This window comes from Panicum hallii, chromosome 5, assembly GCF_002211085.1.
Source record: "Panicum hallii strain FIL2 chromosome 5, PHallii_v3.1, whole genome shotgun sequence".
NCBI lineage: Eukaryota > Viridiplantae > Streptophyta > Magnoliopsida > Poales > Poaceae > Panicum > Panicum hallii.
Window position 1 is genome coordinate 52,510,935 of NC_038046.1, and position 17,115 is coordinate 52,528,049.

Below are 17,115 nucleotides of genomic sequence, written 5' to 3' on the forward strand. Positions count from 1 at the left end.
AGGACGAGAGCTTGCGCGAGGACTGGATGGGGAAGTGGGGAGTGGGCCCGGTTAAAATGACGACGGGAAAGTAAACGGGGTGGCGTCATGTCTTTTTCTGCAAAATTTGTCTCGGATCTTGTCCCCACGTTTGCACTGATGAAAAGGATACTTAAACATAAATAAATCTCATAGGAAATAAGAAGTAACATACTTGAAATTGCTACGTACATGTTATCATGTATTTGACTTTCTAGCATCATAAATTTTTATTTTCACTCAATCCGCAACCTCTTCCTCTACCTTTGGTTGATTCGGCGACCTCTTAATCTACACTCTACAGCAAGATTAGACTTCTTCGGCTAGCTAGGGTTAAGCATTTGTAGATCTCTAAAAGACCCATGGTTGGGAATTCAGGGTTTTGATGAGAGCGGTGGCAGATCCAGTAGCGAGCAACATGCCATGTAATGGTTGAGCTTGATCTATGGGACCGTGGGAGGGAGTGAGCGAGAGAGTAAAGCGGATAAAAATGACCGCCGTTGGATAAAGATTTTATCAAGCCCAAGAGCCCAAAAATAAGATGTGGAGTGGGGATAAGATGTTAGTTATGATATTACCCTATATTAGTCAAATTCTACACTCACTATGGGTCGGCAGAGTTGAGAGTGATCCGGTTGATTTCCCAATCCAACCGGATGTTGTTGCTTGTTTGAGTTGAGTGTGTTCAGCGTGAGTTGATATCCCAATCCAACCGGCTGATGTTGCTGAGTGTAGTGGCTCATGTCGACGTTCCAATCTGACCGGGCAGAGTTCCTGAAGGCTCGGGTCAATGTCCCAATCCGACCAGATGGAGGTTTTTTATTGATGCTAGTGTCGATGTTCCAATCCGACCAGCTAAAGTTGAGATTCCATGTTGAGATCCCAATCCAACCGACTGTTGTTGTGTGTTAAACTATGGAGGTTGTTCGGCTAGGTTGCAAATCGGAGCTGCTTGGTCATTTGTGCGAGTTTGCTAGTTGTAGGTGGTGTAGTTGCAGGTGTTATAGTTGTTGTACGGTTTTCGGGCCCGGTTTACCTATAAACTGGGTCAATTCTCTTCTTCTTATTAATATGGGTGGTGATTGTATTTTTCTAGATTCAATTCAGAAATTAGTGATGCTATTTTTTATGATAGATGATGTGCCTATATTTATTTTTTTATCAGTAATAATATAGGTGGTGTGCCAATTGATATCAAACCGCCAATATTATCAATGTTTGCTCGCTGAGTCTCCTAATGCACATGTGAGCAGCGTCAAGAAGGTAGCGTAGGATGTACATATATGCGATTATATTATTAATGTTTTCACATGATCACATACACAGTGTTCTGATTGCATAGTCTGCGAGGATCAAAATAGCAGCTAAAACAGAGGGCCAGAGGTTAGAGTAGCCCCTGCATCATTGGACGCTGGGCACCGGAGTTGCTCCCAGTCGGACCGTCCTTCAGTTTATAAAAGCACGTTCCATGGGATTCGAATCCGGGTTGCTTACGCCAAAGCTGGAGCAGCTAACCTACGGGTGTAAATTGGTGACCCTTGCATGCACCTCCAACCCTCTTTAGTTCAAATATTTATGCTAATTTTTTAAATTGAGATCCTATTTAAAGAAATAGTATAAATATTTGAATAAAAAAGATTCAAGATATAGTTAAGAGTCACCAATTTACACCCCAAACTAACCCCCGGCCCTCCTCCCGCTCCCAAATAGCAGCTAAAACAGTCGACCAAACTCGGAATAAAGCACGTGGCATATGTTCCCCCGTCGCCACAAGGGTTTCAAGAGATGCTGCCGGAGTGTCGAGCGCTGGAAAGATATCAGAGGATTCGGACACGTGCTAGCTAGCTACGTCCGCCGCCTTCCGTGCAGATTGGTTCGGATCGGATGCAGGACGACACTATGCTATGCCGCGAGTATATGCTTCTCTAATTCTCTGTTCTAAGTTTGGAGCATCGATTCTCCCTCTTGAGAACTACCGAGATGACACACGGATAGGCTATATCTGATCGTAACATGTGAGGCGTATGTAAGGCTTAATTAGGTGTCGCAGCCACGGGTCAACAAGAGCTACTTATCTTTTTTTTTTGAAGGCCTGGTCATTGGTCAATAGCTACTTTGTGACAGTGTCTTCTTGTTTCTTTTGAAAATGGTAAAGTAGCAAACCGTAAGGGCATTCTGTTAATTTCCATTCCTACCGTTAACATTTTCTGAAAGAGAGTATCTTTCTCGCCCTGCATATCATTGCTTATGTATCCTGATATCAAACAATACTGGCCAGCAACCTTGGTCTTTGCTCTTGGAAACTAACTCTTCCTGAAACCCCTCAGCAGAGCTTCTTGCTTGCCATGTTTATTCTCTCCCTTTTCGCAGGTTCAGAGATGTGTGCTTCAGTGCTTCCCTCGTATATGATCGAAGCATCAAAAGCACTTCTTTTTTTTGGCCGGACTGTAAAATATTTCAAGAGACTGTAAACATGGCACCTAACATTGCTACAAAATGCTCTCGATCTTCCTGACAGTACGAGTTCCATACTTCAGAAAACTTCTTTTACGCGTTCCAAACAAGCGCACGAGCAAAAGAGTTACGAGGTTCATAATTCATAAAACTTCTTTCATGATAATTCATAGAACTTTTGACTGATGAACTGACAGCTAGTTGTTTAAACTGGTTCTTCTCCCTAGCTTTGAAATTATGAAGTCTACCTACACATGTTTCGGGGCTATTTCTCTTCACAGACTGTGAATTACTCGTAAGCAACAAACTGCACAGCAACGGAATTTCCGCCCGAAACTTAAAAGAAATCTAAATCTAGAAGTAGATACTAGCTGATGGACAGATGCCTTAGTTGTCGTTGCATGGCCCCAGAGGCCAGAGCGGCGTGCCTGGCCTCCCGGCGGCGGCGGCGCTCCTCGGTCTCCCGGTGGTGCGTTCGGTTACAGAGGTCGGAGCAGAACGTACTGGGCAGCCGGGGAACGGCGCCGCCGCAGCGCAAGCAGTTGCCGTGCTCGAACCTCACCACCGGGAGCAGCTCGTAGTACCGCCCGCACTCGTCCTCGCCGGCGTGCACCGGGTCGCCGAGCGCCACGTCCATGTGCGGCGCCCACCACTAGTCCGACTTTTTTCTGGCCAAATCTGACTAGGAGTATTTACCTCGCACCAGGGGCAAACCGTGCACCGACTAAAACAAAGAAGACGTTCACGTCATTGGTGGATGACAAGGTTAAAAAGAAAAGAAAAGAGAAGTTACAGCGATGGCACCATAAAAGCGATCGCCAATCGGCTGCTGGACCCACTTGGACACGACGCGCAAAATCGTTGCACCAAACCCGGCCGCCAGCTTAGGACCGGAACGGCCCGGCCACCTTCCCGTACATGGACGCGCAGACCAGCGCGAGCCATGCCCCTTCCCCGACGCCGCCGTCGGGCGCCGGCGGCACCACCTGCTGCTCCACCGCGAACGTGGCCTGTCCTCCCCCTCCCGCGCCCGGCGCGCCGCCCCTGGACGGCCCCCGCTGGACGTGCGGCGCCTCCGAGACCGGCAGCTCCTCGTAGCCGCCGCCGTCGACGCAGTCCGCGCGCAGCGGCGGCGCCGCCGCGCCGGGCCGGCAGAACAGGTTGGGCCAGCACAGCATGTGCGCCATCGCCGCTGCTCGTGGGCTCCGACACGACCGGACGAGCAACTAAACTGGAGATTCCAAAGTCCCAGGACACGAGACGGTGCGAGTAGGAACCGTACCCGACTATATTGTCTGCCAAGGGCAATCGTAACCGGCTTCAAATTCCAATTCTTGCTCCACTCCAATCGTAAACAATCAATCTCTCCACCTCTGACAGGACTCGGGCTGTTTTCAAAACACACCCTACGGCCATCAAGTCAGATGAGAAAAGTCATTGCCTGCATGTTATTATCAGAGTGACAGCATATCGATCTGCGAGTGTTGGAACAACAGATCAACCAGGATCATACAGGTTCCGCCATGCAGGCGAGGGTAATTTCTGGGACAAAACGATGGAGACGCATCACAGGGAAGTAGGACAGAAAAGTATCCCCTAATCTGATACTGATAGGGAAGAGTGATGTGGCCTGAATTCTGAGCTTGTCATCACAGCTTCCGCCATTCAGTCTTGTGTTCTTGCTTGTCAAAAGCTGCTATATTCTGCGGTTCGCACTCCGGGCTGAAGAGCCGCACGAGCAGGGATGATGTTGAGCTCGTTGAGATTGCTCCGCATGACGCCCACCTGAGGCTCCTTGGAACTGTTATTCTTGGACCTGCAGGATAAGCATGGGATTAGGCAGCAAAATGGTCTCACCTCTGATTTGCTCAAAGTACTTGAACTCAGTACACCGAGGAGATGAGCTTTGTCAGTTAGTAGTTGGTACGGTTCATAGAATGGCAGTACAAAGATACTGAAAAGCAGAGAATTGGATGGATATGAATTGTGACCGTAGTGCAGGCGGCAGAGCACCCAGAAAGCAAGGGCGCCCCCAACGGAGAAGATGCCAGCAGTCTGTCGCATCAACCGCGAGCAAGGCTTGGATTCGGGCCGCATCACCTCCCCTTCTGACCATCTGAGGGCTTGCCGGAGTGCCATCACTTTCCTTGATTTCTCTGGTGAGAGGATTCGGGTGCTCAAGCTCTCATGACGATGCATGATCAAGAAAAAAAATGAATGACAGTTGACAATCATTTGATGTACCATTTGTATCGGAGCAGAGAATCAATATACGAGCAACATGCACTTCCTCACTCACTATATAACTGTGAGGAATTATCAAGACACTATGCAGCAAAATCCAAATGCTGATGTGCAAAATCAACAAAAGAATCAAGCAGTATGTTATAAGGAAGAAAATGGCAGTCTTAGCACGTTGCCTATTTGTAAATTTTTTTCTGTTGATACCATGTAAACGTCATCCTGATCTAAATGCTGAACATAATGCAAGTCAATTAACATATTTCCAGACTCCATTCTTGAGTTGGAGTGCTGGATCTCAGACCTTAAACGAGGTTTAGATTCATCAAGACATCAACATAAGCAAACTTAATGCATTCATCTCATTTACTGATTGTATATTTTTCTATACGCCTATGATTGAGAAAATTCTAAAGAAACCAAACAGTTTGCCAAAAACAAAAATTCACAAAGGAATTTGAAACCTCTTTTGTCCCAGGGAAAGTAAAAAGAGGAAATATGGCAGAAAATAGTCATAAAAGCAAAGCACACTTGTAAAACTTGGCCTTCAAAGACAGTGGAATGTTCATTGTTCCTAGAACTTTTATTTGATATCTCTCACAAGTCATGACACTGCATGATCAAGAAAATATAAATGACAATTGACAACCTCTGACCATACCAAATCTTCGAGCAGAAAATCCATGAACCAACATGCTAGCTCCAAATGACAGATTGTTAACAATAGACGGATAAAAGACACAAGTAATCACTAACTATTCCTGGAGCTGCAAGAATTCTTAAGAGTATGGGATCTTTTCAACAGCACTCATGTATGGTATAGTAGATACTGTATCCTGGAAACTGACTAACTCGTAGGCCTACAGTACGCATCTCATGTCAGCTAATAATTTCGTATATGGCAATTTGGGGCTCCATCTAGTATTCTGAATGCAGATTGTTCAGGCAACTTGTGGTCCATGACTCCATGAGGAATACTCAACAGCTGACAACTTAGCCCGGCATGGTTGGCCCCCTCCAAGCTGCTACAGCCTACAAGCTTTGCAATGGCCCAGGGAAAACACAGAATTGCAGACATGCTTATGCACGGGCAAGTTTGGTCCTGCACTCCTGCATTAACAGAGTAGCAGTCCCTAAACTAGTGTTGGTCCTGTTTTGCTGCTATGTTTCTCGGTAGCTTTCTTTCGGGCAGGGCCTAGACCTGTGCTCCTGACTAAGTACTTTGGTATGGGTATTTGGGTTTTCTGCCTTACACATACACCTATCGGCTGGCAACAAAGGCATTGGACAGTCAGTCCCTCCCACTCAGACCACCATGGCAGTGTGTTCCAAACCGGAAAATGCATCCCAACTCAAGTAATAGCAACCTTTCCCCGAAGTTTCAAATGCCAAACCAAACATATTCGGACCATGCAACCCAAAGTCCCAAAGTAATCCAGAGGATCCTACATGGCTTCATGTCACGTGTTGGCATCCATAGGCGTTGTGTCGAGCACCCACTGTGGTCGACAGCAACGCCAATGCTAAGCAGCCATCGGAGCTTGTTCAGACATTGCGTCGAACATCTTATGGGCGGGACTGTTATGAAGCCGCCTCGCCTCCTTAGCGGCAACATTTGCGCGCATTTTACTTTGCGAAACTACGAACTGTAAATAGCAGGGAATGAATGGGCTTGCTATCAGATAGAATTCGAACCAAACCTCTACGGCTCTACCTGTTGGATCTGGTGACTGATTTAGTCGCAACTCGCACCCGCGCTGGAAGGCGCTGTTCACTCCACCTCCGTGTGACAGCGCCCGTGGCTTCACGACTGCCGACCAGAGTTTACCTCTCGCCGCGTGGGTGGTGGACTGGGGGTGCTGCCTCCTCCACCGACCTGGTTCCCACACAGCGCCTAGCAGCCTGAGCCAATGGGCCGCCCGTCCCCGATGACCCGTTCTCGGTGTGCCAGCGGTTCCTCCGGCTCCCTCGGAGAGATCGGCTGGCTTGCCACAGGGCTGCGAGGTGAGGCGAAAACCTGAAGATTTCAGTGTGATATTCTAATAGGTTCCCTTTGCTTCTCTAGTCCTCTTGCGTGTCAGGATTGAAAGTTTGGAACCGGTTGGATCAACGTATAATTGTCGAAAGCCACCAACATGCAAAACTGTATAATGAATATTCAACTTCTGCTAACAAAAATGACCATACAAGGTCCAAAGGCCCATGCCATTCCACATCAACACCAGAAGCAGCAACACCGTCTCCAGTCACAATACAAGCACACTGCTGGCACTAGCTACCAAGGGGATACACCAACTAGGATTTAAAACAAAAGGCCTAGATAGGGGGAGACTGCTGCAAGTCGTAACATTCGCATTGTTGCACAAATAACAGGTCCCAGTTGCTCGGGGGCTCAAGAGCACCCCAAACTTAATAAAATCACAGTGACCCCTGCAACTGGGGAGAAACACACACCCTAATTCAAAGATACGCGTGTGCGCGGTCACATCCTGTCCTCTCTTCTGCGTGGGGCGCAGGTTATGATCTCATCGACCCTGAGGATCATCTCTGCCGCCTCCGTCGCGGACAGAAGGATGGCCTGCTTCACCTTGAATGACTCTTGAATCCCCAGCTTCTGCATGTCTCCAACCTGTGGACATATGGGGTGGCTAGTTTTAGAGACTGCATAAATCTAAATGAGCGAATGATACTTTTCCCGTCTCAGTGAACTTACGCTGCCCGTGATGACATCAATTCCAGCAGTGCAGTTCTCCTTGTGGTGCTCAGCCCGGAGCTGAGCTATGAGCTCAGCACTATCCAAACCAGCATTGTCAGCTATGGTTGTTGGGATGGCTTGCAGGGCACGGGAGAAAGCATCGATAGCATGAGATTTCTTCCCAGGGGTCTTCCTTGCAAGCTCATCAACTTCTTTGGCCATCACCATTTCAGGCCATCCACCCCCAAACAAGACGCGGGTGTCGTTCACTGTCTGGGACAGCACGCATAGGGCGTCATGCAAGGACCTCTCAGCCTCATCAAGCACATGCTCACTGCAGACAACAAAAGTCATATACATTCAGGGAATATATGTCAAGTTGAAATGCATAGATGGTACACAGTAATCCTGCAAGATAAAAGCTAGGTAAATCAGATATACCTCGCTCCCCGCAGGACAATGGTGCAAGCCTGTCCCATCTCAACCCCAGAGAAATGAATTAGCCTGTCCTCCCCAATCATAATCTCTTCAATAACCTTGCAGTGCCCAAGCTTAACAGACTCCGGATTATCAAAAGTTGATGCAATCTCACCACCCGTGACAAGAGCTAGCCGTTCAATGCCCTCAAAATCAGCATGCTCGATTGCGAGTATGCCAGCATCAGCAAAGAGTTCTTCAGGGAAGTTATAGATTAACTGCCTGTTGACAAAACAGTTGATCCCATGCGCTATAATCTTCTGCACCTTCTCTCTCATTTTCTGCTTTTCAGCAGCTTCAATATCTGCAACCTTAGACATTGAATCCACCCGGACACGTGCCCCATAGATCTTAACTTTATCTGTGTCCATAGCAGTGTTTGCAACCAAAATTTTGGCATTCTCAATTCTCTTAGGTTGCCCAATGCCAATTTTCTTGTCAAGAATGAACCTAGAAAACATAAATCGTCCATTCAGAAAGGAAAAGCAGCACTACAATCCTTTTGTGTCTGGTAAAGTAGAAAAAGAGTTTACAAGTACACTCAGCATTTGCGGAGCAGTGTGCAGTGTCAATATTGAACTACTTATAAGATACTACTAAGTAATTAGAAGCCAAGACAATAAAGGCCATTGAATGCAGGGATAAGGATGAAGAGGAACAACATACCCTTCATCCAAAAAGGAGTCCTTAAGAGATCCTCCAGGTTTCTTCAGAATTTGAATGGCTTCCAAGTTGGTGCTACCCTGTCACAATTTACAAACATTAATCAATATTCTAAGAATCACATTGTGACAACATGACTGAATAACATCATCCTAAGAATATTAGAAGTCCAATGATAACTCAAATACCTTAAGCCTTAAGACAGCATCAACTGCAAGTTCAGCAAAGTACTCCTTATCCTGGGAAAGAATTTTTGAACTAAGGGTAGTCATAGCAATGTTCATGAGATCAGCTCTGAACTTATCTGCAGCACAAAAGGAAGTTGTAGTAAGATCAATGTGGTGGATGGCATATACAAGAGATAACATCATGTGAAAGAGGGAAAACATTTGATTTTATGCATCACATTGAGAATCACTATGCACTAAACTACATATCAATGATGTACTTGAGAATCACTCTGCACTAAACTACATTTCAATAATGCCATATCATATGTGTTATAACCTATAATGTGTAGTTCAGGAAGTGACAAGTTACAGGTGAGAAAAGCAAAATGCATCTGCATGTTAAGAAAAAATATAGTTGATGAATACAATTTTTTTCCTCCACTGAACAGAATGATAGTCTTCATAAAGAAATGCAATTTGATATGCAGTTACATAACCACGACTGAGAAAACAATTCACCTGTATTTTCTTTGTTGTCCATGGTCCTTTGTAGCAAAGCATTTCTTGCACACTCAAGAGCCATTCTGAAACCTAATGTTTAGGGAAGAAGTAACAAATATAGATAAGTAACTTCAATAATACCTTCAACTTTGCAGACACTCATCCAGAATATAGACATATCACATATACCAGGTAAACCAGACTCGGTTAGAATGAAGGCACAGAAATGTAAGCAAAGAAGTCTATCATCAGAACAGTGCCCTAACTCACTATATTTCGAATGTTTCTTTTTACTTGGGTACAGGCCAATCCTTGGGAAATCTTAGTTCCAAAAGTAATATGAACTGAGTGAACCACACCTCAAAATTTAAATCTGATATTTACCAGTTGAATCAACTTTCATTCCTTGTATCTGAATGATTTGATATTTACTATGCCACTAATGAAGGCAAGATCTTGTTCAAGTAACCAGGCTTTTTGATTTGGTAATGGCATGGCAAATTAATCATGTTTGATCAAAACAAATTTTCTTGAACACATGTTATCCCTCAAACAATCATAATTACCTGCAATAATGGTCATGGGATGAATCTTCATGTTAACCAACTTCTCAGCCTCCCTCAAAAGCTCTCCAGCCAAAACAACGACAGAAGTTGTTCCATCACCAACTTCATCATCTTGAACTTTTGATATGTCTGACACTCATTAAGGAATAGCTCTTTTTTTTGCATGACAGAGATTACGTACAACACACAGATCAAATGGCGCAAGGAGTAGATATGAAGAATAATATATTGCTAGATCTGGAGAAACAATACAACTTCAACAGTGATTTACTGTCACAGTTGCAAGGCTATCATTGAGGAATCTTTTGTATTTTTTTTTAAAATGTAAATTAAAGAAAAAACATCCTACCTCCTTTCTTTTTCAATATTCAAATGAAAGGATACCAACAAGGACCTTCGCGGCAGGATTGTCAATGTGAAGCGACTTCAAAATGGTAGCCCCATCATTTGTAACGGTAACACTCCGGCCTCTGCCAGTTGATTGCAAGATCTTATCCTGGACATAAAATGGCCATTAGGGTAAAAGAGAAGATATCTCTAAAATATGAATGTGTTAGCATATTTGCACCAACATGTAATTAGCATGTGTAAGATTTGGAAGCATACCATTCCCTTTGGTCCCAATGTGGTCTTGACCAAATCTGCAATTGCCATGGCTCCGACAAAAGATGCCTACAAGGAGATGACATTACATGGTGGGCACATAAGAGAAATGCAAAACATAGTTCTTAGCAGATTCTACCCTCAGAAAGTGCAAATCAGATTAATTCATTACTCTGCTATCTAATATGCCAGCAGATCATAAAAACTTGAGACAATAAATAAGTATTAGTGATTTAACTGGTTTAGCTGCACATGAGAGACGCGCATCTACAGAACTAACTGAACAAGCTGAAAAGTTACTGAAGCACATGTGCAGCAGCAAGGCGCCTGGCCGCTGCAACTTAACAGATCCGAAAAAATGCTACACCACTGCAAGCAGTTACCACCCAGGCATTCGACTCGAGGCTTCCCGCATGCTACCACTAATTAGAAGGGGGGAGGGACGAGAAACAGAAAAAAAAAACATAGCTCGGCGCAAAAACTGCGCGGATCACAGAGAGCTGGGGGGTGGAAGCCTCACCATCCGGGCGCGCTCGCCCTTCTCCTCGATGGCGTCATCCTTGAACAGCCTCTCCATCTGCGCGGACACGAGGCAAAGCTGAAGTGAGCAAACCCATCGAGCGAACACATGGCTCCAGCACCAGTGGCGGCGCCAGCAGGGTCGTATCGCAGGGGAGGAGGAGGCAGGCACCGAGACCAGTGGCCTGGAAAGGTCGGATCATGGGGGAGGAAGGCAGGTACCTAGACCAGCGGGGGCAGATCCGGAGCAGCGGCGGCGGCTGAAGCCGGCGGCGACGCTGGGGACTCGGGGGAGAGGGCAAGGGTTTCTCTTTCCCTCGCTCCGGCGCTGCTTCGAGCCTTCGAGATGGGGGGAGGCGGCAGGGCCAGCGGCTGGGGGCCTCCTTTATGCTCACGTTCGGCTTCTTCAGCCCGCACGGCCCAGAACAGCCCACTGACAGCGGGTACTGGCGTACCAGCCCATCGCGTTCCGCTTCTGTGGTATCGCTAATTTTCTGTTGGGTTAGTCAATTTTTTTGGCCTATAACCGTGGAAATCCTATACATCTTCCACTAGATTTGTAAATATACACCTTCCAATGTTTGAGATTGGTGCACGGCTAGTTGAATGGTCGAGATTTGCATCGAGCGATATCTGGACCATGCTTCCACGCCACAGCGCGAAGCAGACGAACAGGATAAGCCTTTCGCCGTGGGAACCGGCAGGCGGGCAGCACCGTAGGCTGTCCACGTGTCGTGACGCTAGTGGAGGGAGGTGGAAGGGAAGAGAAACAGACTCCAAAATTGAAATGATCTTTTCTCTCGGACCACATATTTAATTCAAAGCCCCTTTGAACCATAATATTTGTTGGAATTAATGCTACAAAATGAGATGCTACATGATATTTTTATTCTTTTAGCAGCATTTCAACAACTCAACGTACTAGTTCAACTTTTTTAATATGTCATTCCAACATATACAATATACTATTTCAACATTTTTCTAAAAAATGTTGAACTATCTTGTCCAAAGTTTTTGAGTTTTTTATTTGAAAATATTGAATCAGCTGATAAGAGATGTTGAATCCCGTATTACAAGGATTGGTGTAGAGAAAACGAAACGAGATATAGTAAAAAAAAGATCATGCATGGGCAGATGGGCCTTCCTCCGCTCCTGACAGCAGCAGTTCTGCTTCTGCGCTTGCGCAAGCTACTCGCTGGGCTGAGCTGCGGTTACGGCTACTGTCCCACGCTTGCTAGCTGTTGTCTTTCGATGCTGGCGCGCAGAAGGAATCCTGGCCCGTGGGCCTGTTCGATGGGCTGCTCTTGGACTTTAAAGATGAAAACGCTAGCCACCTTCCAGAAGATATATAGGAGCCCCCGTGCTTCCGTCCTTTTATCTCGAAAAAAAACCATATGACAAGAGTGGTGTGTAGACTATAGCAGTATTCTACATATTGTTTTTTGAAACAATTAGAAAAGGAATAGTTTTCACCTTTCTACGATCTTACAAAGGAAAAATGAAACTAGAAGTTAATACATAGGAATTTCTTTTTTTTTGCTAACAATATATCATTGCTTACCGAGATATTTTTTGTTAAGACTACGGTGAGGTTGGGGAGCCATTCTATTCAAGATGAATACTGTAGGATTTTATAATACCGCGGGATTTTCGTTGAATACTGTGGGATTTTACAATACCGCGGGATTTTCGTTGTACAGTTCAACAGTTCTGCCAGACGGCTATTTCTGTGGTGATGATCTATCCCAACTTTCAAGATGTCCAAGAATTAAGTCCTATTTGGATCGTCTAAAGCTAAAGTTTAGCACATGCTAAAGTGGATTAATGACTAAAATTTAGTTAGATAAGTAGGAAAAATAAAAAATTCTATTAACACCTATTAGCTCTCTTCTGCTAACTAAACTGTATAGAAAAAGGGCCTCAATCGCATTCATCATCAATCATCCACATTACCATCCTCAAGATGAATGCGATGCTTACATGTGGGACCGGTGCTTCCCGGGCCCACCATGCGTGCACGCAGTTTATCCAGCACAACCACATCATTCGACGGCGCCCTCGGAGGCCGGGCCCGCACCTGTCTCCAGGCTTTCACCAGTCCATGACGAGTGGTTCCCACTAGCATATCGGACCCACCTGCCAGCGAAAGGGAGCGAGCCAAAACCCGCAGCCCGGCGGCGGCGGGCGACGCCTCGTCCCGCGCGACGCCACGCAGCCGGACCCAGTCCTATCCGGCAACCGATTCCAACCAAACCCCTCCCCCATCCAATCCCGACCCCAAACCCAGCCCAGCCATGGCCGAGGTCGACGACCACCACCCCCTCGCCGCCGCGGCCTCCTCCTCCGCCGGCGACGACGACGAGGGCACGGACACCGACGCGTCCAACTCCGACCTCGCCAACCAGCAGGACCCTCCAACCCTCACCGACGCGACCTCGGCCCCGCCTCCCACTCCAGCGGCGGCGGCCGCCTCCGCCCCCGAGCCCTCCGGCGCGGTTCCGCCGCCGCCGCCTCAGACGCAGGGCGCGGGCGCCGCGGAGGACTCGCGGCGGCTGTTCCAGCGGCTGTGGACGGACGAGGAGGAGCTCCTCATCCTGCGCGGCTTCCTCGACTTCACGGCGCGCCGGGGCACCACGTTCGCGTCGCACCAGTACGACACGGGGCCCTTCTACGAGGAGATCCGCCGCCGCCTCTCCTTCGATTTCACCAAGAGCCAGCTCATCGAGAAGCTGCGCCGCCTCAAGAAGAAGTACCGCGTCTGCGCCGCCCGCGTGGCGGCGCAGGGCGCCGCGTTCGCGTTCCGGAGCGCGCACGAGGGCGCCATCTACGACGTCGCGCGCCACATCTGGCGCCCCGCGTTCAGGCGCGGCGAGGGCGCCAGCGCCGGCGACGCCTCCGACGAGGACGACATCAACCCCGCCGCCGCATTGCCTAACGCGATGGAGGATGGCGGCGGCGGGAGCGCGTTCGCGCCCACGCCGAGGGGCAGGGGAGGCCGCCGCGTGCGGAGGAGGACGGCGCAAGAGCTGGAGGCGCCAGCATTGCCTTCCACGTCCGCTCTGATGTTGAACGACGTGGCTCAGGAGCCGCTTGTTGTCTCTGTCGAGAATTCGGCGCCGGCATTTGCACCGCCGCATCCGGTGCAACTGCCGATTGTCTCACCAGTGGTGGCGACACCTTCGCCCATGCCAGCTAATGGCGGTGGCGCCACTGAGGAGGTTGTCCGGACTATTCTCTCACCATTACTGAAGGAGTTCATCAGCTCTGTCGCTGCGGCTGGGCAGGCTGGACTCGGATTGGGGTTAGGCATGGGATTTGGCGGCATTGGTGGCTTCGACATTCTTGCTCTTGGTTTCGGGACTGCCGGCCCGAACCCTGGGATGACCGGTGATGAGAAATGGAAGCAGCAGCAGATTCTGGAGCTTGAGGTTTATCTCAAGAGGATTGAGCTTGTCCGGGAGCAGGTGACCGCTGCTCTACAAGAGCTCAGGTCATCTGAAGGTTGATTGGCTATCTTCTTCCATGGATGTTCTCATCAGAGCCAGAGCCCCGTAGATTACATTATTTTCTCAGGAACAGAGAGATTGTTTATCAAAGATACAGAGTTGCTCGCTATAAAACATATTCTAATTGTACTTGATTTTAAGTTAGGTGCTTGTAGTTGTCATAAGATTAGAGGCTGGAAACATTGATTTGTAGATGGAACGATGATGAATTGTTTACCTGCTACTCACCACTTCATTGTCAGACATGTTTATTCCCACATTTGATAGAATAGAATGCAGTGAATAGTTGACATGATAAGTTGCTAACCTTGTTATCTTTGAATTGGGAAGTTTGTGTTCCTTTTTATCATTTTAAATTCAGTAGTCCTGACAAGTTGTTAGTGTCACATTTGTACGTTATTTAGTGAGCAGTGAGCATAAACAAGAGAAGAATCCAAGAATCATTTGTGTATTGGGAAGACAGTAGCCTCTAACTATTGAATCAATCATTAACACACCTGGTTTTGTAAAGTTAACTTCACTGATGTTACTATCTGCTTTGGTGGTTGGTGTTTTATTTTGCTTGAAATGCACCTGCAACAGTGTGGTTAATTCACCGTTTTCATCGACTTGTTTAAAGAATAAATCTTACCTTGTTTTCTTTTTCAGGACCTTTCACATTTGGTTGTTAACGTCTTGGTTAACTCTGTCCCTGGTTTATTTGAACGACCTGATACAATGTGTGAGCATCCAGTTTACAGTTTTTTTTGAGGGGTCAATGGAGGGGGAGAGGATCCCCCACGGCCCCACCTGTTCAAGTTTTCATTTCAGTGGCCCTTAATGGCCGGCGTGGCAAAAATTCATCGTCTCGCTACGAAAGACAATAGCGTTCCTGGGCTTCCACAGTTGCCAGTAAGCAGTAAGCAGTAAGCAGTGTCAGAGTGAGCAGAAGGTTGCGCCGCCTGTGTGGCCGTGTGGGCACGCAGGACAAATCACTAGCAGCTTCCTCTGCCGGTAACCTGCTCCCAGTTTTGGTGAGCATCAGGTATGATGGTGAAACTCAATCGCTTTCTTGTAAAACATTTGGGAATTCTTGCATGCGATTCAGTCTTGTGACTGATGTGATTCATTGTCCTACATCAGTTTAAGATCTCAGAATTGGATTATCCATAAGACTTTACTTTTTTATTACTCCCTCTATTCCAAATTATAGGTCGTTTTGATATATCTAAATGCATAGATTTTACTATGCACCTAGATATATATAATATCTACGTACATAATAAAAATTATACATCTAAAAATGCCAAATGACCTATAATTTAAAACGGAGGGAGTATAACGCATTATTTTACATGAGCACAACAAATACACGAACAACATTGCAAGATACTGACCTAGTCATCCCAGAGTCTCAAACCACATGTGCATAGTAATAAGGAAACCAAAGCAGTGAAAATGCACAAAGGTACATGATGATGAAATTCATGGACGAGCCATAGCAGCATGCTGGAAGAATCCACACTGCTGCTGCTGCTGCTGCTGATGCGTTCTCCTCCCTGCTACTACTCTCTTCCTAGCAGCCGAAGGGCCCGGGCCAGCCGCCGCAGCCGCGGCCGCACCCGCAGTAGGGGTAGCCGGGCGTGTAGCAGAAGCCCGGGCTCGTCCTGCAGCAGCGGCCGCAGGAGCAGGAGCCCCCCTCGATCCACGCCTTGCAACGCCTCTCGCACCTCTCCTTGCACGCCTTCTCGCACTTGTCCTTGCACTCCTTGCAGCAGGCGATCTTGTCGCACCTCTCCTTGCAGAGCTTCTCGCAGGCCTCCTTGCAGGGGTCCTTCGGCTCCGGCGGCTTGGGCTTGTCGTCCGCCACGCTGATGATGGTCGCGGCGAAGCACTTCTTCTTGAGCTTCTGCGCGATGCGCACCGGATCGACGGCGCCGACCACCGTCAGCGTGCACTTTTCGGCGTCGATCTCCATCGACTTGATCCCTGGAGCAGGGCACGGACCCAGACATGGTGTAGTAAGAGACTCTTTCCTGGCAAAGGCATGATGCTTTATTGCTGGAGAGACGGATAGAGATTACCTTGGAGCGTGGCGACCACCGACAGGATGTCGCTCATGCATGCTTTGCCGACGAGGTCGGCTTTGATCACTATCTTCTGCAAGGAGTAACGGACAATTGGACATCACAACACCCCGTCAGAACAAATGGTTCCTGATCAGAGAACAGAGATTCAGAATCAATATCGGCAGAAACAGAAATGGTCAGAGACCTTCGACATTTGAGCTGATGATAGCCCTGGGGATACGTAGACTTTGAGTGCCCGGAGAAGGACTCTGCTGCTGGACCTGAAGGTTGTGCAGAATCCTTCCCCAATCCCGAGCTCTTCAAATAAGGTGGCTGCTCGCCTGCTCTGGAAGTCAACTCGTCAAGGCAGCATTTGCCGATGCCCCATTGGCTGGGACCTGGGACCTCGGTCTTACCGTCTTAGGAATATGCTGACACCTTTCCTCCACGAATCATCACGACCGGTCGCACTGTTTCTGAATGCTGGAGGTTGCACCATCCATCCTTGCTCTGAACTCTGAAGATGTCAGTGACTCTGCTCACCGGGATTGGCCGGCTCCGGCTGGTGGCACTGTACACATGTTAGTTAGGGTGTGGAATTTTGATCAAGGGATTGGGATTGTATACGGTTGCCACATAAAACCGGGTTGTTGG

General features: G+C 47.6%; 3 protein-coding genes across 3 annotated transcripts; 1 reads left to right on the forward strand and 2 right to left on the reverse strand.

The window, feature by feature from the left end:
- Positions 1-6,859: 6,859 nt before the first annotated feature.
- LOC112893413 (T-complex protein 1 subunit beta) lies at positions 6,860-11,286 on the reverse strand. Its single transcript, XM_025960724.1, has 11 exons — positions 11,130-11,286; positions 10,909-10,965; positions 10,392-10,457; positions 10,170-10,281; positions 9,786-9,914; positions 9,238-9,309; positions 8,737-8,852; positions 8,552-8,628; positions 7,850-8,335; positions 7,427-7,742; positions 6,860-7,342 (listed from the first exon to the last, which is right to left on the reverse strand). The coding sequence occupies exons 2-11, from the start codon at positions 10,963-10,965 to the stop codon at positions 7,196-7,198; spliced, it is 1,578 nt and encodes a 525-aa protein (XP_025816509.1). The 5' UTR covers positions 11,130-11,286; the 3' UTR covers positions 6,860-7,195.
- A 1,831-nt stretch (positions 11,287-13,117) lies between these two features.
- Positions 13,118-14,711, forward strand: LOC112894009 (probable transcription factor At3g04930). Its single transcript, XM_025961563.1, has one exon. The coding sequence runs from the start codon at positions 13,202-13,204 to the stop codon at positions 14,411-14,413; it is 1,212 nt and encodes a 403-aa protein (XP_025817348.1). The 5' UTR covers positions 13,118-13,201; the 3' UTR covers positions 14,414-14,711.
- Positions 14,712-15,696: 985 nt separating this feature from the next.
- LOC112895276 (heavy metal-associated isoprenylated plant protein 43-like) lies at positions 15,697-16,860 on the reverse strand. Its single transcript, XM_025963221.1, has 3 exons — positions 16,667-16,860; positions 16,477-16,552; positions 15,697-16,381 (listed from the first exon to the last, which is right to left on the reverse strand). Exons 1-3 carry the CDS (start codon positions 16,673-16,675, stop codon positions 15,969-15,971), a joined length of 498 nt encoding a protein of 165 aa, XP_025819006.1. The 5' UTR covers positions 16,676-16,860; the 3' UTR covers positions 15,697-15,968.
- Positions 16,861-17,115: the final 255 nt, after the last annotated feature.

Bases quoted from the DNA above. Each gene is read 5' to 3' on its own strand.
- LOC112895276 (XM_025963221.1), bottom strand. The intron at 16,382-16,476 runs GTAATCTCTATC...GCCCTGCTCCAG, and splicing joins GGTGGTCGCCACGCTCCAAG to GGATCAAGTCGATGGAGATC.
- LOC112893413 (XM_025960724.1), bottom strand. From the start codon at position 10,965: ATGGAGAGGCTGTTCAAGGATGACGCCATCGAGGAGAAGGGCGAGCGC. The intron at 9,915-10,169 runs GTATCCTTTCAT...AATGAGTGTCAG, and splicing joins TGCCGCGAAGGTCCTTGTTG to ACATATCAAAAGTTCAAGAT. The intron at 8,629-8,736 runs GTATTTGAGTTA...AAATTGTGACAG, and splicing joins ATGCTGTCTTAAGGCTTAAG to GGTAGCACCAACTTGGAAGC.
- LOC112894009 (XM_025961563.1), top strand. From the start codon at position 13,202: ATGGCCGAGGTCGACGACCACCACCCCCTCGCCGCCGCGGCCTCCTCC.